Genomic DNA, 26,681 nt, shown 5'->3' with positions numbered 1-26,681 from the left:
TTCCTAACCTTGGGAAAGGGGTGTGTACACTAATCAGTTTTTAACCGTGGACTAAAAGACAAACACATACTACTTGATTTCCTACTACAGTAAAATTCTTTGAACAAGTTCTTTAAACCAAGGGGTCGGAATTTTAAAATTACATATAGTCAGTGAATAGTTCTAATTCATTTATTCATACATTCACTCACTTATTCAACAGAAGTTTATTGAGCGCCTATTCTGTGCTAGGCACTGCTGAGCCATCACAGATGTGGTCTCTGACGCCAAGGAGTTGACAGTCTAGACCAGTCAGTAAGGGAGTTAAAAAAAATTCTGGCATCATTGCTACTGCGGCTTCATCGGGTGAGGATCAGCCCTTCTAACTAACTCTCCCACGTGGTCCTGGCAGGTAAGTATGGGTGTGAGCGCGTGTGGCTCCTGGTGTTTGGGGAGTGTGAAAGAGCACGTGTCAGAATGGCGCGTGTCACAGTGCGCGTGCAGATGTCGGCGTGGTACGCGTCTCCATTGCGGCGGGAGCCCGCCAGTGTGGGCCGCGGGAGGCTTGTGTCTCCCGCCCACTTACCGGAGGCGGCGCGGGAACCACCCGGCCAGAGCGACTGCGAGGGACCGCCTGTGCGCGCGCGCCCGTGCGGGGGAGGGGCGCGCCGCGCTGGCAGCGCCGCGCGCAGGCGCAGAGCGCGAGAGCCCGGCCACCGCCGCCGCAGAGCGCCGGGGGCTGGAGGAGTGAACGAAAGAGGCCATGGCTGCCGCCGGCTGCTGAAGAGCTCGGCCCGCGAGCGCCTGCCGCCGCGTACGATGGTGACCGCACGGGTCGGGCCGCTGCCGCCGCCGCTGCCGCCGCCTCCCAAAACGCTGCATCCAAGGCCCGGCGCGGAGGAGCCGCCGCTGTGAGCCGCGCCGTCCCGGCCCCCGCCGCCGCCGCCCGAGGAGAAGGGGAGGGCAGGCGAGAGAGCCGGGGAGTTGCGGAGTCTGTCTGTCCGCCGGCGGCGCTGCCCCGCGGAGAAGGAGGCCGCAGCCTGAGGTGACCGAGCCGTCCGCCCCGGCCGCCCCATTCTTATCCCGGTGCCCGGTCCGCATGCCACATCCTCTCACCCCCCTCCCCCTTTCCTCCTCCCTTCCCCCATCCAGTCGCCCGCTCTGTCCTCTTCTCCCCCTTCGCCCCTGCCCCCGTTCGCCTCCCTCCTCTTCTCCCAAGCTTCGGCGGCGTCCATATCCCCTCTTCACCCGCAGCGCCCCTCTCTCCCTCCCAACCGCCAGTCCCTCCCGCGGTCCTCCTGGCCCCCCCTTCGGCTGTCTCCGACTCTGCCCTCCCCTCCCGGGGCCCAGCTTAGAGCCCCCTTTCCCGGCTCTTGGGCCTTGTCCGCCGCGTTTCCACCCTCCACCCTCGTGGAGCTGTCTCTCATCTCCCCCGGCATTCCTAAGATGCCCTCACTCTGAGCGCTCCCGCATCGCCTCCCCAGTACCCCATTTCGGGGCCTTTTCTAAGCCCCTTCCTGAGCTGCCTCTTTCCTAGCTGCTCCTTTCTTCCAGTTTCCACTTCCAACTTTCCTTCTTTTTCGTTTTTGTCCACTTTGCTCACAAGCTTCCCTCTCTCTTTTATTTCACCCTAGTCTTCTTCGGTTTACGCAGCCCCAAACTCAGCTTCTCCCCTTTCATTCGGTTTGAGGTTGTTTGGGGGTGCGGAGAGGCCTGCCAAGTCATTCTTCAAGTGGGGACCCATTTGCTCTGCATCGCGTCTGTCAGTCCTTTTTTTTTTTTTTTTTTTTTTAACAGTAAAAGGGGTCCTCATCCCTTTTTGTCCCCATCGCTTCCTCTCTCGTTTGCCATCCTTTCTGCATCCCCCTCCACTTATGCTTTTACCAACCAAGGACCCCGAGACCCTTGCCCTCCTTCAGGAATGGGTCCCCTTTCTGTTCAGGGATGAAGAACTTCGCCCGTGTCTTTCTTCAGAATCTTTTTGGTGCGTGGCGCGGCGGAGCCAGCACCCTTGGCCAGACAGGAGGGGAGCTCCCTTGGCACGGGCCTCTCTCCTGGCAGAGTTTTTGTGGACGTAATCCCTTAGCCCCGCGGCAGCGCCTGCTTTGCAGCGAGCTGGGTTGGGGTTACTATAGTTCAAACGCAACTGCGATCAGCAGGCGTGGGGGGCGGGGGAGGAGGTGCGGGGAGAGAGGAAGGGGGCTTTGCAGTTAGAAGGCATCAAAGATTAATGGATGGCTTTGCATCGCAGTCTGCGGTAAACAGGAAACTAGTTTGAAAGGAAAGGAGAGGGACTGTGTCTTTTTATTTTTTAAAATACGGACTGTGCAGTTCTGGTGAATCTTGAATCCTGCCCAAAGGATGAGCTGTCGGTGCTGCAGTCATGACCCAGGCTGAGCGCCCAATGACAGAGATAGCAGTTTTTATTTCCTCTGTCTGGCTGCTTAAGTTGAAGGATGGCCCTTGTATTCAGAGTGGACTTCCTATCTTTGTAGATTTGGAGATGACCAGAAACCACAGAATTGCTAGTAGTTTATGTGGAAATCAGGTACATACAAAGTTAGCTAGCGATGAGTGGGAGTGGGGAGGACCAGCTATATTTAAAACGTGTGCCAATGCTTATGTAAGAAGTGCGTTCTTCTCCCTGGTATCTAAGTTTTTGGCTGAGTTAACTTATGATTTTAGGTTTTTGCTCTGCCCTCTGACATTTTCAGGGATATGGACAGCCAGAAAATCTGTCTTTCTGAAGATTGGCTTTAGCTGATGGTAGAATTTTGTTCTGTTTTTCTAATTGGATTGGACAAAGAAAGGGGATTGATGATGAATGATAGTTTTTCTTCTGTGCTGAGGGAAAAAGGTGTAAAAACTTTCGGCATTAAATTATCTAATACTGTACTGAATAATTTTAAATTGGTTTATATGGCATTCTTTGTTTTGTCCAGGAGATGTGAATTCTGTTCATTTTTTGGGTAAGATAACATTTTCATTTCTTTTTCTTATTTAACATAATTCTTCAGCAGATGAGAAGAACTATGACTTTAAAAACTTAGGTTTTTCATATTGTTGATGATTTGTTTGATTTCTTCATTTTTAAAACCAAAATGTAGTGTTTTCAGGAAAGTGTAGAATGAGGCCCCCTGTGTGTCCTAACCACAAACGTGAAGGATGAACTGTGCAATGTTAATACTTGTACAGGACATTCTTGTGTTTGTAAGTAGCAATTTGCTACTTCCAAGCCTGGGAATGTCATTTAATGAAATCGTTTGGTCCTCCTTTTGGTTAGCTTTTGTTGAGCCTTTTTTTTTTTTTTTTGCCATTATTGGAAAGAAAGGATGGATTTTTTTTTTTTTTAAAGCTGTTTTACTGTGTAAAGCATCTATGAGTCGCATTTAGTTTTCATTACTTTCTGAGATGGTGTGGTGGATTGTTACTTTCCCAGTTCTTTTCACATTTTAAGGAGTTAATTTAAAAATCATGCACATTTGTGACCACCTAGAGGGGTGGGATAGGGAGGGTGGGACAGATACGAAAGAGGGAGGAGATATGGGGATATGCATATACGTATAGCTGATTCACTTTGATATAAAGCAGAAACTGGTGCACCATTGTGGAGCACTTATACTCCAATAAAGATGTTAAAAAAAAATCATGCACAGAAGGCAAAATTTACGTAACTGAACAAGGCAGGAAGTATCTTATATATTTGGCTTTAGAGAGTGTCAGCCCTTTGAATTTTCTTTGCCTTCAGCTCTTGTGCTTATTTTTGAGGCTTATTTGGTATTGTTTTGGTTTTAAGAGAATTTTGAGCTCCCTCTCACTTAGAATATGCTCATTAGCACTAACAAATCTAAGAAAAAGATAAATTAGGCTTGAACCAAACATCTTAGTGGTATAATAATCTCTTTACCCCAGTAGAGAAGGCTCCATTTTTATTTCATGTTTTTAAGTTAGTCATTTGGCACATGTGAGTGATTTCAGGTATCTGCAAGTAAGATATATTTCAACATTTTGTTTAGGTGTTGGTTTAGTGTGTGGTGCTGGAGTGTGGTGTATGGTATTTATCTGTGATGGTCACCACCCTATCATGTGGCACTTCTGCTGTAGAAAGGTTCAAAATGTGTTTTTCTTCCCCCCTCTTTTGTTTCCACAGCTCTTATGGGTAACATTTTAGATTTGGTTTTCTATGTGTTAAATTTATTTCCTCCATGTCCCTCCCTATACATGGCCAGTTTGCCAATGATGTACTGAAATATCACTCACATACAGAAATAAATGAAACATTTAGTAAGCAATATATTTGTTATTAAAGGGGACATTTCGTTCTCTGCAGGCAATAGTAGAGTTTAGGGATCTGTCTTGGATGTTCTTCTGTATCAATAGCTTTAGGAACCCAAGATTTTCTTTTTATTCTTGTTCTGTTTGTGAGGCAGGAGTAGTGGTAATTAAGAGGGAATGTATACCATTCTGATAATGGCCTTTTTTAATAGAAATATGGTCCTCTGTAAAACTGGGAGATTTTTTTTCCTTAGCATTTCAAATTTTGATTTCTAATGCAAGATTGGTTTAAATTTTTTTCTTTACCCCTGTAAGAGCTACAATAAATAGTGAAAGTGGACACAGTTAAAAATAACGAAAACATTAAAAACATACAAAGGCTCTAAGTCAGATGAAATAAACATGGACCACAAATATTTTTAATTTATGTATGTATGTATGTATTTTTTTTTTAATAAATTTATTTATTTTATTTATTTATTATTTTTGGCTGCGTTAGGTCTTGGTTGCTGCGCACAGGCTTTCTCTAGTTGTGGGGAGCGGGGGCTACTCTTCATTCTGGTGCGCGGGCTTCTCATTGTGGTGGCTTCTCTTGCTGTGGAGCACGGGTTCTAGGCGCACGGGCTTCAGTAGTTGTGACACATGGGCTCAGTAGTTGTGGCTCGCGGGCTCTAGAGTGCAGGCTCAGTAGTTGTGGCGCACGGGCTTAGTTGCTCCACGGCATGTGGGATCTTCCCGGACCAGGGCTCAAACCCGTGTCCCCTGCATTGGCAGGCGGATTCTTAACCACTGCACCACCAGGGAAGCCCTGTATGTATGTATTTATGGCTGCGTTGGCTCTTCGTTGCTGCGCGCGGGCTTTCTCTAGTTGCGGTTAGCGGGGTCTACTCTCTGTTGCGGTGCGCAGGCTTCTCGTTGCGGTGGCTTCTCTTGTTGCGGAGCACGGGCTCTAGGGCTGCGGGCTTCAGCAGTTGTGGCTTGCGGTCTCTAGAGCGCAGGTTCAGTAGTTGTGGCACTCGGGCTTAGTTGCTCCATGGCATGTGGGATCTTCCCGGACCAGGGCTCGAACGTGTGTCCCCTGCATTGGCAGGTGGATTCTTAAGCACTGTGCCACCAGCGAAGTCCTGGACCACAAATATTAACTCAGTAATTGTCTCTTTTTGTCGTGGTTGTTACTTACAAAAGCAGTAGTGATTTATATTGGATTCTAGAATATGGAAAAATACTTTTCCATTATAGAGTAAAGCCTGTCAGTGATATTTTTACCTAGGTCCATAGTAATTTTCACACTGGTGAGTGGTGGTTTCTGAGAAAAATCTATCATTTGTGTACTTTGAAATGAACTCCAAGAGTGCATTGAGTTATCAGTTTGACCACCAAAGTAAGTAGTTACTTTCTGTGTATTTCCTTAAGTCGTCTAGATAGCTTAGGCACATTACATTACACTTTTTACCAAGAATTTATTTTTTCAAGTGGGCTGCTCCCCACCAAATAATACATGGGTATGCTGAAACATTTGGCAAACAGAAAAAGATAGAGGGGAATAAAAATCACCCCAGGGCCACTGTTGAAAGGATGTTAATGTGAATATTTTGGTGTATTTCTTCCCAGAATATTTTTTTTTCTTAGTAATATCATGAGCTTTGAGAAATTTAGGTTCCTAAATGGCATAATTTGTAATCAATGTTGATTAGAGATTTTATTTCTCAGTGCTTTTTTCTCCTTAGGACACAGCTATTTGGTTGTGATTCTCTCACAATATTATCTTTTTCTTATGTAGGAAAATTATTAAAGCAGTCTTGTTCTTTTAAAGTAATCAGAATTACAGTTCTTATTTATAAAAATGTTAATTCTGCATTATTGGTAGGATATATATAATATCTGGGTAGTGGGAATGATATATAATAAAACAGTTTTTAAGTGATTGAAAAACTTATATTAATTGTTTGCTAAGTTGAGCTGCCTTTTTTTTTCCCCTAGCTATCTGAGCTAGGAAGCTGTGAAAATTAGAGAGTGAAATGGAAATACTGACAAATATTTAACCATAGCATAGCAATCTGTCACTATAATTTTCTTCAGAAATCAATGTTTTCATTTGTCCTGTAATGTCTGAAATTACTGCCAAAGCTAGAAGTGTGTTTTGCTTTCTCAGCAAAGTTCTTAAAAGAATATTGTCAGAGCCAACAATCTAGAATTATCATTACTCCTAAAATTGTCCTTTACCACTTTGTTTTGTTCTCTTGTCTATAATTCCTTGGATTAATTTACAGCTGTATCATATAAAGCAGTATTATGCCAAATTGTCCTTTTAAATAGTAGATTGTCTGGGAGATCCTTCATTTCCTTCCTTTTTTTTTTCTTCTCCCCATTCCACCACTACTAATCAACAGCTAAGCAAAGACAGAGGCTGCTGCAGACTCACAATGCCTGACTTCTTCCATGTGCCAGCATGTTTGTGTGTCAGGGGAAGAATTTAATGAGCTTTTTCCTACTTTGAAGGCAGATTGTGGGAATTTCAGACTAGAGTTTAATTTTAATGATTCAAGGAAACAATATTGCAAATAATGTTATCTTTACCTATATCATGAGTTCTCTGAACTGTATCTATATCACATAAATTCAGTATTTCAGTTTTGATTTTAAGTAATAAGGAAAAGGATAGACTACGAGAAGCTGTGCGCTAAATGTGCAATCATGAAATTCTTATTGAGTAACTTAGGCTTTTTCATGTAATAACTATTTAAAATTTGCCCTCTTTTTTAAAAGCTGCATAAACCTCAGAGATTTTGATAGGAGTGAATTTTTCTTATCAAGGTAATTGGACAAAGGTTACAGTATTCTTATAGGGTGTTTTGTTAAATGCCTAAATTTGGAATTAGGAGCTTTTATTTTTTTTGACCATGCCATGCAGCTTATGGGATTTAGTTACTTATTTATTTTTAGCTGCATTGGGTCTCTGTTGCTGTGTGCAGTCTTTCTCTAGTTGCAGCGAGCGGGGGCTGTTCTTTGTTGTGGCGCACGGGCTTCTCACTGTGGTGGCTTCTCTTGTTATGGAGCATGCTCTCTAGGCGCATGGGCTTCAGTAGTTGTGGTGCACGGGCTTAGTTGCTCTGCAACATGTGGGATCTTCCTGGACCAGGGCTCAAACCCATGTCCCCTGCATTGGCAGGCGGATTCTTAACCACTGCGCCACCAGGGAAGCCCAGGAGCTTTTTATAAACACATTTTGAGGTCTGAACATTTCATCAGCATCTTAAAGTTGAGCAGACCTGAGAGAGTCCATGTGAAAACACAATACAAAGTTATTTTCTAAATATCTAGAAGTAGTAGATGTGTCTAAGGAGCTTTTTTTACATTGTAACATAGTTTTTGTGTGGTATGTGAGAATCCATTAGATTGATAAGAGGATATCTGAAAGCTATTTGAGGTGACTTATTTTTATATATTGTATCTCCTGAATTTTAGGTCTGCTCCAAGAAATAAACATGGCTGCAAAGGAGAAACTGGAGGCAGTGTTAAATGTGGCCCTGCGGGTGCCAAGCATCATGCTGTTGGATGTCCTGTACAGATGGGATGTCAGCTCCTTCTTCCAGCAGATCCAGAGGAGCAGCCTCAATAACAACCCTCTTTTCCAGTATAAGTATTTGGCTCTTAATATGCATTATGTAGGTAAGTGTCTACAGCATCTTTCTTAAGCTTCTAGTGAGCATTCTGATTTATGTCTTTGAATATTCTTAAATTTGGGTAAAATGAAGTCCTTTTACATTGAGATGACAGTAATATAGTCGATGAATATGAATCTTGTTTATAGTCTTATTTGTCTTACAATTGCACATGAATTATTAGGGGTAGAGGAAAACAGACAGTGTTGGATTTATTTTACTGTGTGAAACTAGAAGGCAGAAGAAAACATTTTATTTTTTAATTTATTTTTTCTTCTAGGTTTATAAGATGTAATTGATGTACATAGAAGAAAACATTTTAGATTATTATTTTTTTTTTTTTTGGCGGTACGCGGGCCTGTCACTGTTGCGGCCCCTCCCGTTGCAGAGCGCAGGCTCCGGACACGCAGGCTCAGCTGCTCCGCGGCATGTGGGATCTTCCCGGACCGGGGCACGAACCTGTGTCTCCTGCATCGGCAGGCGGATTCTCAACCACTGTGCCACCAGAGAAGCCCTTTTTTAGATTTTAATATGAATAAAATAAATAACAGGAAATACCTTTCCAGGCATTTGGCCTGTTCTAATTTGTCATTATTTTGGGGTTTGGTAGTAATTCAGAAAGTAAGCTTTTTAAAATGCAGTATTTTTATTGTTCCAAAACATTAGTATCATTTGAAGATAAAGTATTCATTTCAGTGAAATGAAATACGGAAAATGATATTATAATATTAAAAAAGTACTCCTTGAAATATAATTAATATGATTTGGAGTTAGTGGTAGAAATAATGTGGAAAGAAATTAGAGTTAAAGAAATTAAAGTCAAGAGATACAGGCAGGAAGCAGATAAAATCCATCTAGAATAAAAGTCATGATTCTTAATTTTTAGCTTAGTTTTTGTTTTATATGTAATGATAGCAACAATATATTTTCATTTAACATTGCTGTTTTTTAACTCAAGATGTGGTTTGAATGATGTACTGTAGTGGTTTTATTAATATTTTTATTATTAGAATTGTCAACAAGTATATCTTTTTAAAATTTGTGAAGGTTATCTTTTATAAAATTGTTAAGGGTTGTCCTGTCTCTATGAGACTTATTTTTATCTATAAAAGAACTTTCTGCATTTCAGAGCTTAGCCCTGAGAACCCCTTACAGCTCTAAGAGATTACCAAGTAAGCCATTGTGGGAAGGAGTATGGTATAGTAGAAAAGACAGTGCACGAGAGGCAGAACATCTGGGTACAATAAACTCATCTGTCTTAGTTGGCACTACCTTAGGAAAGTCTCTGAAATGAGAAGGTTCTTTTATGCTGCAAAACACTAATTCTCAGCCCTTTATTCAAGGCTTGTATGTTAGCCAATTTATGGAAAATAATTCCAGTCTGTAGTAGAACAGTTGGGTACTTGGCTTAGAGTTTTAGCTTGATCAGCTAAAGTAATTCGTACTGTAGTTTTAAAAATGTGGTTATCATATGTATTATTTCTGAATAGATTGAAATATTTATTATAAAAACAGCTGCCTAGGGCTTCCCTGGTGGCACAGTGGTTGAGAGTCCACCTGCCGATGCAGGGGACACGGGTTCGTGCCCCGGTCCAGGAAAATCCCACATGCCGTGGAGCGGCTGGGCCCGTGAGCCATGGCTGCTGAGCCTGCGCATCTGGGGCCTGTGCTCTGCAATGGGAGAGGCCACAACAGTGAGAGGCCCGCATACCATAAAAAAAAAACAACAAAAAACAGCTGCCTAATAACCAGAAACATTAATTGCAGAAATTGTATGGGTCCTAGTACAGTTGCCGTTCATACTCACCAGCTTATAACTTTGGGAACTCAACTGAGCCTTCTTTTTTAAAAAAAGAATCATTTATTTATTTATTTATTTTAAAATACAGTTTTATGCAAATAAAAACAAAGGACAGATCATTGGAATTTCTTCCCTCCTTAAGGAAAGACATCAATACTTTTACAAGCTTAGCCTCATTCAGATAGAATTTGGAGGCTTTCAGTCGTCTTTTATTTTTATTTATTTATTTTTCGTTGCTGCACGTGGGCTTTCCCTAATTGCAGAGAGCAGGGGCTACTCTTCCTTGCGATGCGCGGGCTTCTCATTGCGGTGGCTTCTCCTGTTGCGGAGCACGGGCTCTAGGTGCACAGGCTCAGTACTTGTGGCACACGGGCTTAGTTGCTCCACGGCATGTGGGGTCTTCCTGGACCAGGGCTCGAACCCGTGTCCCCTGCATTGGCAGGCGGATTCTTAACCACTGAGCCACCAGGGAAGCCCCAATTGAGCCTCCTTAAATACACTTATTACATGCTATGGTGGAGTAAGCTCAGTGATTACATGAGTAGATATTTTCAGCTTGAACAGTTTTTCGGTTACAGTAACCTCTGTGTCAGTATTATGTAGTGTTTATGTAATGTTCCAGTTTACAGAATTTCACCCTTAAATAAATTTTTAAAATTGGTAGTTTATGGTTCAAAAACCAAAAAGCATAAAAGGTACCCAGTGAAAAGTGCCTTCCTCCTATCTCTGTTCCTCATCCACTAAGTTCTCACTTTGAGTCCCAACAAGTAGCTATTTTTATTTCCTTGTGTATAATTCTATGGATATTTTTATACATGTATAAGTAAATATAAAGATATATTGATATATAAATGTAAATATAATATAGAAGTAAAAATGTATATATTTCCCTTTTTAGTACAGATGATAGCATAATACTACTCTTCTGAAACTTTTAACTTAATGATGTATCATAGAGCCATAACTGCTGTTTTTAGATATTTACTGTTTTTTTACATTGACTCTTTCTGTTCTGCCAAATCTTAAGATTCTGATTAACTGTTGAGGCCTCACTCTCCCCCCAGCCCTCCAATTCTGTTTCATAGTGGCATAGTACCCTTGTATGGCTGTACCGTAATTTATTGCACGAATTACTTCATTGGAGGACGTTTTAGATAGCTTCTGTCTTCTGCTGTTTCATTCAGTGTTGTACTAAATAATTTTGTATATTCATCGTTTCAGCAGGTGCAAATATAGCCTTCTTCCTGGACCAGGGCTCGAACCCGTGTCCCCTGCATTGGCAGGCGGATTCTTAACCACTGAGCCACCAGGGAAGCCCCAATTGAGCCTCCTTAAATACACTTATTACATGCTATGGTGGAGTAAGCTCAGTGATTACATGAGTAGATATTTTCAGCTTGAACAGTTTTTCGGTTACAGTAACCTCTGTGTCAGTATTATGTAGTGTTTATGTAATGTTCCAGTTTACAGAATTTCACCCTTAAATAAATTTTTAAAATTGGTAGTTTATGGTTCAAAAACCAAAAAGCATAAAAGGTACCCAGTGAAAAGTGCCTTCCTCCTATCTCTGTTCCTCATCCACTAAGTTCTCACTTTGAGTCCCAACAAGTAGCTATTTTTATTTCCTTGTGTATAATTCTATGGATATTTTTATACATGTATAAGTAAATATAAAGATATATTGATATATAAATGTAAATATAATATAGAAGTAAAAATGTATATATTTCCCTTTTTAGTACAGATGATAGCATAATACTACTCTTCTGAAACTTTTAACTTAATGATGTATCATAGAGCCATAACTGCTGTTTTTAGATATTTACTGTTTTTTTACATTGACTCTTTCTGTTCTGCCAAATCTTAAGATTCTGATTAACTGTTGAGGCCTCACTCTCCCCCCAGCCCTCCAATTCTGTTTCATAGTGGCATAGTACCCTTGTATGGCTGTACCGTAATTTATTGCACGAATTACTTCATTGGAGGACGTTTTAGATAGCTTCTGTCTTCTGCTGTTTCATTCAGTGTTGTACTAAATAATTTTGTATATTCATCGTTTCAGCAGGTGCAAATATAGCCTTGGGATAAGTTATTAGAAGTGAAACTGCCGGGTTAAAGAGTATATATACATTTGTACTGTTGATTGATACTGCTCTCCATAGGATTTTACTATTTTGTACGTCCACAAATGGTGGATGAGAGTTCCTGAAATCCTACATCCTTATCAAAACAGTTATCAAACTTTAGTATTTGGCTGCTCAGTAAGTGAAAAATGGTTGTTTTTTAATGTAGTATTAATTTGTATTTCTCTTATGAGTGAGATTGAATTTATTCATGTGTTTTAAAAAAACGTGTATTTCCTCCTCTGAGAGTTGTCGGTACATGTCCCTTGCTCACTTTTCTATGGGTTTGTTAGCCTTTACTTATCAATTTATGGGAGTTTGGTATGTATTAGGGAAATAAACTCTGTGTGATGAGTTAGAATTATATTTTCCAATTTCAGTTCTCTTGATTTTGCTTAAGATTTTTTTGACATGCAGAATTTGTTTTATGTGATTGAATTTATCATTTTTTTCTATAGCTTTATGATTTTGAATCAATTAAAAAAAGCCTTCTCTGTTTTTGAGTTTATAAGGAATTGTCATGTTTTATTGCATCATTTTTGTTTTTACATTTAGGTCTTTTGCTCCATTTAGAATTTATCTGCTTGTACAGTGTGTTTTATTCCATTTCTAAACTTTTTTTTTTTTTTTTTAGTTTCTTATTATTGAGGATTTAGATTATATTTTACCGTCTGATAGAATTAGTCTCTTCATTTTTCTTTATTTCCCTCTCTGAGTTTTTTTGTTATTATTAGTTTTCTATATAAACTTCAGAATTATCTAATCTTGTTCCAAAAACAACCCTGTTGACCTTTTTGTTGAGATTGCAAACTATTAAAATTTTAAGTTAGGATGAAGAGAGAACTTAAGGATGCTAACTCTTCCTTAACACAGAGAGACTTGCTATGTTCAGATTTCTTCTGAGTCCTTCTGGAGTGTTTTAAAGTTTTCTTAATATAGGTCTTAGGCTTATTGTTAAGTTTGTTCCTAGGTGTTTTATCTTTTTTATTAGTATTATGAGTTTTTTCCCCCTTTATAGCCTCTAATTGTTTGTTATTAAGAGCTTAAAAATCAAGGTGGGCAGTGTTAATATTTGTGCTTATGGAGTATAATTGTACCTTTGAACTTAGAAGCTTTCCAGTGTTGGTTCTGTCTGAGAACAGCAAAGAAAAGTGACTGTCCAAATGTAATTGGTGGAATGTTAATTATAGAACGGTTTTGCAACATATAGGATATAAAAAGGGGAATAGAAATAATATTGAAAAGGAAGAATGGGGCCATTTGTGAAAAGCCCTGAATACAGATGTTAGGTATTGTGCTTAATTTGGTAGCTAATGATGGGTCAGTAAGGAATTTAGAGCAGGTGAGCTGCATCTTATAATTGATTAGGCAATGTTGTATAGGATAATGGGTTGGGGAGGGGAGAAACTAGAGGTAAGAAGACCAATTAGGATTTTAGGCAAGAGGTAATGAGAGACGGAGCTAGCCTGGTAGCAGTAGCAAAGGAAAGAGTGGATATGAGACTAGTTCTGTTGTAACTGCGGTCACTAAAATCATTAGTGACCTAACATGTAAAACTCAGACTTCATTTATATCCCTATTCTGCAGACCTTTCCATGTTTGTGAAGCTGTTGAACACTTTCTCTTTCTTAAAAATGTTTCTGGATTCTTCTAACTTATTGACCGTTCCTTCTGACTCTTTTACTGTATTTTTTTCTTTGGACTTCTTTAGTCTTGATATTCCAGAATTTGTGTTTAATTTTCATCTTCTGTTGTTTGGGTGATTTCACACAGTTTTGGCTACAAATCTCTATCTACACTTTTCACAGCTTTTTTGACCACCTTAGTGTATGGTAGTGTTCCTCCTCTTTGATCCCATGGTATCCAGTTCATACCTCCACCATAGCACTTATTATGCTGCATTCTAAGGGTCCATATGCTCATCTGTCTTCCTAACTAGATTGTTAACTCCTTTAAGGTAGGATTGGGGGTGTCTGTTATCTCAGTATTCCCAGTACTTAGCTAGTGCCTGATGCTGAATAAATGAATTTCTAACTACCGTTAGATATCTCCACCTAAATATTCTAGAGACACCTCAACTTATTACTGAACTCATCATCTTTACTTCAACTCAGACCTCTTCCTTCTTGTATTATTTCCTGTCTTAATAGCAAAGCCATCCTCTCAGTTATCTAAGCTAAAAACATCAGAACCATCTTCACTTCCTTGTTCTCAACCACTCACCAGAAGATCACCACTAAGACCTATTTGAATATGTATCTCATAGCTGACCCTGCCAACTCTATATCCAAAGCTACTGTTTTATTCAATGTCCTCATTTTTTCCCCCACTGCTAAAATAATCCTTTAAATAGCAGAAATTTCTATATTTTGTTAGGAAGATTCATCAATGTTATTTTAAGCAGGTCATCATTTTTAAATACTGCCAGTCTTGCTTTTTAATTATGCATTACTGTTGGGTTAGCTTCATCATTATCAATTTAGTTTGTTGTGTTCTGTTTGGATAATCCTATAGCATGAATAGTGGTGCATATTTGCATCAGCAGTAGTTTTGTATTTTTCAAATAATTAGATTATGTATACAGTTGACCCTTGAACTGTGCAGGTCCACTTATGTGGATTTTTTCAATCGATACGTACTACAGTACTATATGATCCATGGTTGGTTGAATCCGTGGATGTGGAACTGCGGATACGGTGGGCCAACTGTAAAGTTACACTCAGGTTTTCTACTGAAGAGGAGGGGGAGGGGTTGGTGCTCCTAACCCCGGCATTGTTCAAGGATCAACTCTTTATTGTAGTTCGGATGATTTATTCCTATTGCTCTTATATCAGCATAAGTATTCTTAATCTCTCAAAATCTTCTTGTGTGTTATATTTTATTATCACAGAATTATTTTTTCCCTGGAACGTGAAAATGTGAAAAGCTCCTTATTATCATATTTAAGTCTTTATACTGAGGCTTTAGCCACCAGTTCTATCAGCATCATCTCCCAGTACCCTCCCAATACTCTTTCTATTTACACCAGAATCTAGTCTAGCCTATAGAATTAACTGTCTCCTGAAAATATCCTTCGTGCTTTCATGGCTTTTGGACCTACTGTGTTCTTTTTTCTTAGAATGTTTCCCCCTTTTCTTAGCCTAGTAAAGATCCATTCATTCTTTGAGGTCCAGGTCAAACTTAATCACTTAACCATAGCCCTTCTAATTTTTGTTTAATAGAGCACCAGTAATGTATCATACTTTTGTTCTTGTCTGTTTTTTCACTAGACTGTGAATCTTTTTTTTTTTCCTTTGGATTTTCCATGTCTAGGAATGCATATGGATCATACTTTACACATAATAATGTTGGTTGAATGACTGAATAATTGAAAGAATGAATGAATGAAATGAGTATGTTCAGTTTAGAGGATTTGGCAGCTCATTTTATGAGATGTGCAGGAGAAGGGAAGGATAATATATGGAAAGGAAAATGATAGTTCATTAAAAGTCAAGAATTTAAGGAAACGTTTCATGCAGTAGACTGATTAGAAAATCCTTCAGCCACAAACAGTAAAAATGCTAAATATAATAAACATCCTTTTAAATACTTCTAAGGTCCTGTGAGATAGGGATTAACACAATTATTTGGGGGAAATTATTTTAAGAAGTGAAAAGCAAATAGAAATATGTATCTCTGGCTTCTGCTGGGTTGTTCTTAAAGTTAGGATGTGTGGGAAGTCTTTAGTCTCTAGCACCACTCCTGTTTCTTTAGCTTTAAGCATGATCGATTCAGCATGAGTGAGACATTAGGTGCTAAGAAGGGACATCTGTGCCCTAATAAAGACTTATTCATAAGAGGAAAATAAACTAGGATCAGATTTTTGCAAGACATAGAATGTTATACTGAGAGGTTCAAAACTTTTGAAGGTTTTAGAGCAAGAGAGTTGTCTAAATGAAAGTGATAGTTTTGGGAATATTACCCTGGTAACAAAGCACAGGACAGATAAGGATGAGAAGAGACAAAGAAAAATAGCAATTAGTATCAATAAATTATTACATTACAGAGCGGATTAAGGTGGGGCATAGGGACTGGAAAGGAGGGGTAACGTAAGAGATCTGTTGAGGAAGACTCAGTGGCACTGGATGATAACAGGGGACTCAGATTTGAGTCAGAGTGAATGGGATTTAGGAGAGTGAAAGAGGGTGAGGTGAGCTAGCTTGTTGAGGGAGGAGGATGGGAGCTCAGTTTGTACTCATTGTATATGAGAACATTTAAGTGGAGTATATCTCAGGCATCATGAGCTACAAGATGTCTACTTAGAATAGGCAATGATTAAGGTTTTTTGCTTATGTAGTGGGTTCTCAGAACTATTGTTGTGTCATCTGGAATGGTATATTTGAAACAAGAAAATAGATTCTTTGAGCTAGATACTTTATATAGAGACTAGAAGTTGTTCAGGAACTAAATTTTTTATGTTCACTTGAGAGGGTGAAAAGAAAGTAGAGAGGAGGATTTAGAGGGTAAAAGGAAATCCACATCACAGAGCCAGAGAATAAGTTTTGAGGGTAGTTGCTTCAGATGCTGGGACAAGGATTAAACTTGAGTCTTAGATTTGTCAAGTAGGTAGTTGTTGACTTTCAAGCTTCTTTAGAGAAAAGAAAAGGGGGTTTGTAGAGGATCTAAGATTGTAAAGGGTAAAGAAGGAATAATAGAAAATAGAGGCTTTGGTACAGATAATTTATAACATTTGTCAGTGGAATGAGAAAAATAGGTAATAGGAAATGGAGAAAACAGTGTGGAGAGAAGTTTTTCTTTAAGACTGGGGAGAAGAGCCCTGCACATCCTTTGAAAAGAGAGGTGAGGATGGTGTCAGGGGAATGATTGAAGATATAGGAGGTAGAGGGTCCTTCGGAGTTGGAAAAATAAAATCTGAGTCACACAGAAGGCGCAGTCATAGAGAGGGACAGTAAGACCCTTAGTTCTTCTTGGACTAGAGAATGAGAGAAATGGCATAGAAGAAATAAGACAAGGAAAGGTAGATGATGGAGTAATCCTCTTGTACCTTTGTGTGATATATTTGATTATAAAGTAGAAAAATCTACAAAGGAAGTGAAAAATGCTTTATATTTTTAATAGAAAAATCCATACTGATTTTGCTGTCCTAAACTTGCTTTGGTAGTGAAGTAAAAAACCTCAGAGTTGTTGAAACCTAATTGGGAAGTAATTTACTTCAAGCTCTTTTTATTATTGTAATTAACTGGAAGACTAAATTAGAATCAAATTTTATTTATATCTCTCTTAACTTCTACTACAGGTTATATCTTAAGTGTTGTGCTACTAACCTTGCCCAGGCAGCATCTGGTTCAGCTTTACCTATATTTTTTGACTGCCCTGCTCCTCTATGCTGGACATCAAATCTCCAGGTAAGAATGTGAGCCATTTTTGAAATGTATGACTGAATTTAAAGTTTTCCTTTACCAATAAAATACTTTTCATGAACACTGTTAAAAAGCTGAGGCTTTGGTAGGTATCCAGAACAGATTTTTTTTTGATACTTGTTTTCTAAATGAATATTATCATACAGGATTAATAGCTGGGATTATGTCTCAAAATTTTTTTCTGCTTTTAAAAACAATCTTACTATGAAATGGACCTTAAGGGTATGTTTACAAAGATACCCATGAGCTTTTCTTTATTACCTGAGAAAAGAATATCCAAAGACAGGCTATAGGAACTATTTAACAATTACGGACTTCATTACTGTCATCATTTTAGGAAGTCGGTTTATGATGCATGAGTTGTCAGCCTAAGGTGCAACCATGTATTTAGTGGATGATTGATATAAATTATTTCATGAGGTTAATTGTATAGCTCAGAACTTCTGCCTGTTTAGAAGTATTGTCTGTTTGTCTTGGTCTGCTGGTCCTAAATTTTAAGACTCTGGTCTGCCAATGAATATGAGCTTCTTACTTTGAAACAATATTAAAATTGTTAATATTGTTAACAGTAAATGTAATGGGGTAGAATAAGTTTTGTGGGTACAATATTTCTTTTGTTTTGATTGAAATGTATAACTGTAACAAAATGTACTCCCAATTCTAAGAAGAGTGGCAATTACTGTGCATATATAACAAGATATAATTTTCTAGAGGTTTGAAACACAGATTTTGGTGTAGGTTTGAAATTTAATCTTAGAAATAACATTTTTGTATTACTAGAATTGAATGGTTGACTTTTAAAAAACCTCTTTCCCCCTGATTATAAAATTATACTGTTCACTGTAGGCAGTTTTTGGGAAATACAGAAAATTTAAAGGCAGTAGCAATCACCTGAAATTATACCACCCTGAGATAGACCTGTTAAGATTCTGTTATTTCCTTCCAGTTTTTTAATACCTTCTACTTTTCACCACTTCATTGGGTACAAAAGAGTGACAGTTACTAACAGTCACTGACTCTTGGTCCCTTTTGCTGAAGCAGGACCTCCATCTTCCTTATTTCATCTAGTTATTTCCTGAAGTCCCCCAAGTATTTCCCAGAAACTCAGTCTTCTCACATTCCTCTCCTCTGTTCCTATCTGGTTGATTTCCTCTGCTCAAAATGGTACCTGGAAGGTGGCGTCTTACTCTTTAACTTCTGCTGCTATCCTTGCCCAGGGTATGTTCTTGGATGTCAGAATTGCAAAATATGGAGCTGCAAGAGCAGTGCTGCATGTTTGTAATTGTCACAGTGTTTCAAATCAAGCTGCTTTACTCTAGGCTTTTCTAATTTCGTGTTACACAAGCATGTCCCTGTGTCTTAGCCTCCTTCACGAGAACAACTTGAGCCTTTTCCTACAGCATCTTTCTCCATGGAGCCTAGACTAGGAGTCCAAGGGCCAGCAGTGACTCAGACAACAGGATATCCTTCCCATTCCAGGACCACCAGCCCCAAACCCTGACGCAGTCTGTTCCTGTGGCCTTACCCAGACACTTCTGAATCTCAGCTCAAGCTGAAGACACTAACCTATCTTAATTTATTCATTTTTAAATAAAAATGGTATCTATGGAGTATAATGCAGTTGTTAGAGTATGGGCTCCTTAGTCACCACTTTAGTGTGTAAAATGAGTGTTTGGGCACCTGAGAATGACATATCTTTTGGAAGAATGGATGGGGATTGGATAGGTTCAAATCCATGTTTCTCATTTACTGCTTTATAACCTTAGTGTCACTTATCAGAAAGGTACATCTCAGTTTCTTCACCTGTAAAATGGTGATAATATTTTAAGGGGCTATTATAAAGATTCATTAAGATTAAGCATGTAAAACTCTTAGCACAATTTCTGACACATCATAAGTGCTCAGTGAATTTTAACTTTCTTATGTCTTGCTTTTATTATGCAGTGATGTTTTGTGAGCGTTTTCCTGTGTTGTTAGTCTTTAAAAAATGATTTTTTTTCATGGCGACGTATTCCATGGTATAACTATATAATGCTAGCTTTTTAGAGTTGATAGGATTTTGATGATTAATCAGAGAAATCTGAAAGTTGAAGGTAGAGCTATTAAAATTGTTATTTTAATATGTTATTATAATTTCTGGTGAAAGAACAGTGAACCAGCACTTTCCCCTTACGGTTTTTTGGTTTCCATGAGGTTTAGTGATGGCTAAAACCTTGTAGCTCTATTTTTATCTGCAGTATTATCATCCAGGCTTTTCTAGAGAGATCAAAATTCTGTTATGTAGGGATAAAGGGGACCCTAACAGTGTCAGAGATAAAGAAAGCCTTTTTCTAACCATTTTTCTTTGCCAATTTCAACGTTTTACTTTTAGTTTATGGGAATGTTTTTTCCAATATTTAGTTTGTTTTCATTATCAGAAAATTTATATTTATTTTAAACAGTAGAAAGAATTGTAATAAAGTTTTACAGTGTGCAAAAACATTTCTTGTTTTTTATTTCAATTTGATCCTTATAATCCTTTGAGATTTACAGATGAAAAAACTGAAATTGACCAACATCTCAGAAGGCATGATCCCAGACTTTAATTTGAATCCAGGTTTTAAGATTCCTAGTTCAGTCCTGTTAGGGAAATACCATGGTTAGTGGAAAGAAAATTAGTTTTAGAATCAGTAGGATATGAAGTAGTTTCCCTACTTAGTAAATATGTTACCCTGGCAAGTTGATTCTTCGAAACTGTAAAGTAAGACAACGCCTATCTTATGGAGTTAGTTTTGATGTTAACCTAACAAATTTCAAGTTATGGCATATTTTAGTATTTCTCTTTTTAGTATGATTTATACTACATGGTGCTATCTCAAAAAGATTAGCAAAGATATGTTAATCCTTGAATTATTAATAAAATGTCACATTTAATAAATTTTGTGTCTTGAAGGTGTCTCATTTATAGACTATTAAGGCTGAATTTTTTAGTTTAAAAAGCATAAAGGTTCATATTTCATGTGGCAGCTTCCTAAACAAGTATCTTTTTTAAAAAAAAACAGCTTTATTAAGATATAATTCACATACATGTTTAAAGTGTACAGCTCAGTGGTTTTAATGTGTTCACAGAACTGTGTAAATCATCACCCCAATCAATTTTAGAACATTTTTATCACTCCAGAAAGGAACCCTGTATCCATCGGCAGTCACTTCCAATTTCCTACCAATCCCCTTCCCCTAGCCCTATGCATGTCAGTCTGTTTTCTGTCTTTATGGATTGGCTTATTCTGGACATTTCATATACCTTGAATTGTATAGTATGTGATCCTTTGTGACTAGCTTCTTTCACTTAGCATGTTTTCAAGGTTCATCCATGTTGTAGCATGTATCAATACTTCATTTTTCTGTCCAGATCATATTTTGTTGTATGAATATAACACATTTTGTTTATCCATTCATCCATTGATGGACATTTGAGTTGTTTCTGCTATTTGGCTGATACGAATAACACTGTGAACATTTGTGGGTTTTGTGTAGGTGTCCTTTTTGTGAGTGGGGGTGCATATACCTTGGAGTGGAATTGCTGGATCATATAGTATCTATGTTTAAACTTTTGGGGAACTACCAGACTCTTTTCTAAAGTGGCTGCACTATTACATTTCCACCAGCAGTGTATGAGTGTTCCAGTACCACATCCTTGCTAATACTTGTTGATATCTGTCTTTTTCAGTATAGCCATCATAGTAAGTGTGGAGTGATATTTCACTGAGCTTTTGATTTGCATTTCTCTGATGGCTAATGATGTTGAGCATGTTTTCATGTGTTCTTTAACCATTTGTAAGTTTTCCTGGGAGAAATGTTTATTCAGATCCTTTGCCCATTATTTAATTGGGTTATTTGTTTTTTTTAAAAAAATTGAGGGCTTCCCTGGTGGCGCAGTGGTTGAGAGTCTGCCTGCTGATGCAGGGGACACGGGTTCATGCCCTGGTCCGGGAAGATCCCACATGCCGCGGAGCGGCTGGGCCCGTGAGCCATGGCCGCTGGGCCTGCGTGTCCAGAGCCTGTGCTCCGCAACGGGAGAGGCCACAACGGGAGAGGCCACAACGGTGAGAGGCCCGCGTAAGGCAAAAAAAAAAAAAAAAAAAAAAAATTGAGTTGTAGGAATTCTTTATATATTCTAGATACAAGTGCCTTCTCAGTTAAATGATTTGTAAATATTTTCCAGCATTCACTCCAGTCTAGTTATATCAAGGTAGAGTGTAGTATGGTTCTGAGAAGGAAAATCAATACTTGGAGAATTTAAATAATTAATTTGATACTTCAAAAATTGGCTGTAGAAAAAGACATTTGCAAGTATTAATTCCTTATATTGAAAATTTCATAAACTCTTGAAAAGCTGGGTCTCTCTTTGCTTTGATTCATGTACAGGCATACCTTGTTTTATTGGGGTTCGCTTTGATTTGCAGATACTGCAGTTTTTTTTTTACAAATTGAAGGTTTGTGGCAACCCTGCATCAAGCAAGTCCATCAGTGCCATTTTTCTAGCAGCATTTGCTCACTTCATGATTCTGTCACATTTTGGTATTTCTTGCAGTGTTTCAAACTTTTTCATTATTATATTCGTATGGTGATCTACGATCAGTGACCTTTGATGTTACTATTGTAATTATTTTAGGTCACCACAAACTGCACCCATATAAGATGGCAAACTAATAAAATGCTCTGTGTTCTGACTGCTCCACTCACTGGCCATTTCCCCATCTCTCTCCCTCTTCCTGGTCCTCCTTATTCCCTGAGACACAATAATATTGAAATTAGGCCAATTAATAGCCCTACAGTGGTCTCTTAAGTGTTCAAGTGAAAGGAAGCGTCATGTCTCTCACTTTAAATCAAAAGCTAGAAATTATTAAACTTAATGAGGAAGGCATGTCGAAAGCTGAGATAGGCTGAAAGCTGGGCCTCTTGTGCCGAACGCTTAGCCCAGTTGTGAATATAAAGGAAGGGTTCTTGAGGGAAAGTAAAGTGCTACTTCAGTGAACACATGAATGATAAGAAAGCTAAACAGCTTTATTGCTGATATGGAGAAAGTTTTAGTGGTCTGGAGAGAAGATCAAACCAGCCACAACATTCCCTTAAACCAAAGCCTAATCCAGAGCAAGGCCCTAATTCTCTTCAATTCCATGAAGGCTGAGAGAGGTGAGGAAGCTGCCCAAGAAAAGTTTGAGGCTAGCAGAAGTTGGTTCATGAGGTTTAAGGAAAGAAACCATCTTCATCACATAAAAGTACAAGGTTAAGCAGCAAGTACTGATGTAGAAGCCACAAAAAGTTATACAGAAGATCTGGCTAAGATCATTAATGAAGGTGGCTATACTTAAGAACAGATTTTCAGTGTAGACAAAACAGTGTTATATTTATAAGGAAGAAGATGCAGTCTAGCACTTTTATACCTAGAGAGGTCAGTGGCTTCAAAGCTTCAAGGGACAGGCTGACTCTATAAGGGGCTAATGCAGCTGGTGACTTTAAGTTGAAGCCGATGCTCATTGACCATTATGAAAATCCTAGGACCCTTAAGAATTATGCTAAAATCTACTCTGCCAGTGTTCTATAAATGGAACAACAAAACCTGGATGACAGCATAACAGTTTACAGCATGGCTTACTGAATATTTTAAGCCCACTGTTGAGACCTACTGCTCAGAAAAAGATTCCTTTCAAAATATTACTGATCGTTGGCAATGCATTTGGTTGCCCAAGAGCTCTGTCAGAGATACATAACAAAATCAAATGTTTTCATGCCTGCTGATATAACATCCTTTCTGCAGCCCATGGATCAAGGAGTAATTTTGATTTTGATCTTCAAGACTTATCATTTAAGAAATACATTTCATAAGGCTATAGCTGCTGAAGATAGTGATTCCTCTGATGGATCTGGGCAAAGTAAATTGAAAACCTTTTGGAAGGAATTCACCATTCTACATGCCAGTAAGAACATTTGTGTTTCATGGGAAGAAGTCAAAATATCAACATTAACAGGAGTTTGGAGGATGATTCCAGACTCATGGATGACTTTAAGGGGTTTAAGTCTTCAGTGGAGGAAGTCACTACAGCTGTGGTAGAAATAGCAAGAGAACTAGATTTAGAAGTTGAGCCTAAAGATGTGACTGAATTGCTGGAATCTAACAACAAAAACTGTAGCACATGAGAAGTTGCTTCCTGTGAATGAGCAAAGAAAGTGGTTTCTTGAGACGGAATGTACACCTGGTGAAGATGCTGTGAAGAGTATGGAAATGACAACAAAGGATTTAGAATATTATATATTACATAAATAATTGATAAAGCAGCAACAGGGTTTGAGAGAATTGATTTCAATTTTGAAAGAAGTTCTACTGCCGGTAAAATGCTATCAAAGAGCATTGCATGCTACAGAGAAATCCTTCATGAAAGGAAGACTCAGTGTGGAACCCTGCATTCTTGTCTTTTTTTTTTTTTAACATCTTTATTGGAGTATAATTGCTTTACAATGATGTGTTAGTTTCTGCTGTATAACAAAATGAATCAGCTATATGTATACATACATCCCCATATCCCCTCCCTCTTGTTCTCCCTCCCCCCCTCCCAATCCCACCCCTGTAGGTGGTCACAAAGCACGGAGCTGGTCTCCCTGCACTATGCTTCTGCTTCCCACTAGCTATCTATTTTACATTTGGTAGTGTATATATGTCAGTGCTACTCTCTCAGTTCGACCCAGCTTCCCCTTCCCCCACCCAGTGCCCTCAAGGCTGTTCTCTACGTCTGCGTCTTTATTCCTGCCCTGCCATTAGATTGATCAGTAGCACTTTCTGAAATTCCATATATATGCGTTAGCATATGGTATTTGTTTTTCTCTTTCTGACTTACTTCACTCTGTATGACAGATTCTAGGTCCATCCACCTCACTACAAATAACTCAATTTCGTTTCATTTTATGGCTGAGTAATATTCCATTGTATATATGTGCCATGTCTTCTTTATCCAATCATCTGTTGATGGACACTTACATTGCTTCCATGTCCTAGCTATTGTAAATAGAGCTGCAGTGAACATTGTGGTACATGACTCTTTGAATTACGGTTTTCTAGGGTATATGCCCAGTAGTGGGATTGCTGGGTCGTATGGTAGTTCTATTTTCAGTTTCTTAAGGACCCTCCATACTGTTCTCCATAGTGGCTGTATCAATTTACATTCCCACCAACAGTGCAAGAGGGTTCCCTTTTCTCCACAACCTCTCCAGCGTTTATTGTTTGTAGATTTTTTGATGATGCCCATTCTTACCGGTATGAGGTGATACCTCATTGTAGTTTTGATTTGCATTTCTCTAATGATTAGTGATGTTGAGCATCCTTTCATGTGTTTGATGGCAATCTGTATATCTTTGGAGAAATGTCTGTTTAGGTCTTCTGCCCATTTTTGGATGGGGTTGTTTGTTTTGTCGATATTGACTGCATGAGCGGCTTGTATATTTTGGAGATTAACCCTTTGTCAGTTGCTTTGTTTGCAAATATTTTCTCTAATTCTGAGGGTTGTCTTTTCATCTTGTTTATGGTTTCCTTTGTTGTGCAAAAGCTTTAAAGTTTCATTAGGTCCCATTTGTTTATTTTTGGTTTTATTTCCATTTCTCTAGGAGGTGGGTCAAAAAGGATCTTGCTGTGATTTATGTCATAGAATGTTCTGCCTATGTTTTCCTCTAAGAGTTTGATAGTGTCTGGCCTTACATTTAGGTCTTTAACCCATTTTGAGTTTATTCTTGTGTGTGGTGTTAGGGAGTGTTCTAATTTCATACTTTTACATGCAGCTGTCCAGTTTTCCCAGCACCACTTATTGAAGGTCTTCTAATTTCATTTTTGTACATATAGGTGTCCAGTTTTCCCAGTACCACTTATTGAAGAGACTATCTTTGCTCCATTGTATATTCTTGCCTTCTTTATCAAAGATAAGGTGACCATATGTGTGTGGGTTTATCTCTGGGCTTTCTATCCTGTACCATTGATCTATATTTCTGTGGTACTGTGCCAGTACCATACTGTCTTGATTGCTGTAGCTTTGTAGTATAGTCTGAAGTCAGAGAGCCTGATTCCTCCAGCTCTGTTTTTCTTTCTCAAGATTGCTTTGGCTGTTCGGGGTTTTTGTGTTTCCATACAAATTGTGAAATTTTTTGCTCTAGTTCTCTGAAAAATGCCATTGGTAGTTTGATAGGGATTAGCTCTAGTAGTTTTCGGGTTGCATATTTAGGAGTCTTTATGCATAGTATCATGTCATCTGCAAACAGTGACAGTTTTACTTCTTTTCTGATTTGGATTCCTTTTATTTTTGTCTCTTCTCTGATTGCTGTGGCTAAAACTTCGAAAATTATGTTGAATAATAGTGGTGAGAGTGGGCAACCTTGTCTTGTTCCTGCTCTTAGTGGAAACAGTTTCAGTTTTTCACCCTTGAGAGCGATGTTGGCTGTGGGCTTGTCTTATATGTCCTTTATTATGTTGAGGTAAGTTCTCTCTATGCCTACTTTCTGGAGAGTTTTTGTCGTAAATTGGTGTTGAATTTTTTTGAAAGCTTTTTCCGCATCTGTTGAGATGATCATATAGTTTTTCTCCTTCAATTTGTTAATATGGTGTATTACATTGATTGATTTGTGTATATTGAAGAATCCTTGCATTCCTGGGGTAAACCCCACTTGATCATGGTGTATGATCCTTTTAATGTGCTATTGGATTCTGTTTGCTAGTATTTTGTTGAGGATTTTGGCATCGATGTTCATCATTGATATTGGCCTGTAGTTTTCTTTTTTTGTGACATGTTTGTCTGGTTTTGGTATTAGGGTGACGGTGGCCTTGTAGAATGAGTTTGGGAGTGTTCCTACCTCTGCTATCTTTTGGAAGAGTTTGAGAAGGATAGGTGTTAGCTCTTCTCTAAATGTTTGATAGAATTCGCCTGTGAAGCCATCTGGTCCTGGGCTTTTGTTTGTTGGAAGATTTTTAATCACATTTTCAGTGCTTGTGATTGTTCTGTTTATATTTCCTATTTCTTCCTGGTTCAGTCTCGGAAGGTTGTGCTTTTCTAAGAATTTGTCCATTTCTTGCAGGTTGTCCATTTTATTGGCATATAGTTGCTTGTAGTAATCTCTCATGATCCTTTGTATTTCTGTAGTGTCAGTTGTTACTTCTTTTTCATTTCTAATTCTGTTGATTTGAGTCTTTCCCTTTTTTTCTTGATGAGTCTGGTTTCTCAATTTTGTTTATCTTCTCAAAGAACCAGCTTTTAGTTTTATTGATCTTTGCTATTGTTTCCTTCATCTCTTTTTCATTTATTTCTGATCTGGTTTTTATGATTTCTTTCCTTCTGCTAACTTTGGGTTTTTTTGGTTCTTCTTTCTCTAATTGCTTTAGCTGTAAGGTTAGGTTGTTTATTTG

At 38.6% G+C, this 26,681-nt stretch overlaps 1 protein-coding gene across 1 annotated transcript in view; it reads left to right on the top strand.

Annotated features, from left to right (window-relative positions):
* The first annotated feature begins 746 nt into the window (after positions 1-746).
* RNF145 (ring finger protein 145) overlaps positions 747-26,681 on the top strand; it is a 61,663-nt gene continuing 35,728 nt past the window's right edge. The window contains exons 1-3 of the mRNA XM_007119414.4: positions 747-1,024; positions 7,720-7,923; positions 17,137-17,245. Of these exons, the coding sequence (XP_007119476.1) occupies positions 7,740-7,923; positions 17,137-17,245 (293 nt within the window). The 5' untranslated portion in view covers positions 747-1,024; positions 7,720-7,739. The remainder of the gene's footprint in view (positions 1,025-7,719; positions 7,924-17,136; positions 17,246-26,681) is intronic.

Source organism: Physeter macrocephalus, chromosome 8 (genome assembly GCF_002837175.3).
Source record: "Physeter macrocephalus isolate SW-GA chromosome 8, ASM283717v5, whole genome shotgun sequence".
In the NCBI taxonomy this organism is placed as follows: Eukaryota; Metazoa; Chordata; class Mammalia; order Artiodactyla; family Physeteridae; genus Physeter; species Physeter macrocephalus.
Note: the sequence above shows the minus strand (reverse complement) of the source record. Positions and strands in the feature narration are given on the sequence as shown.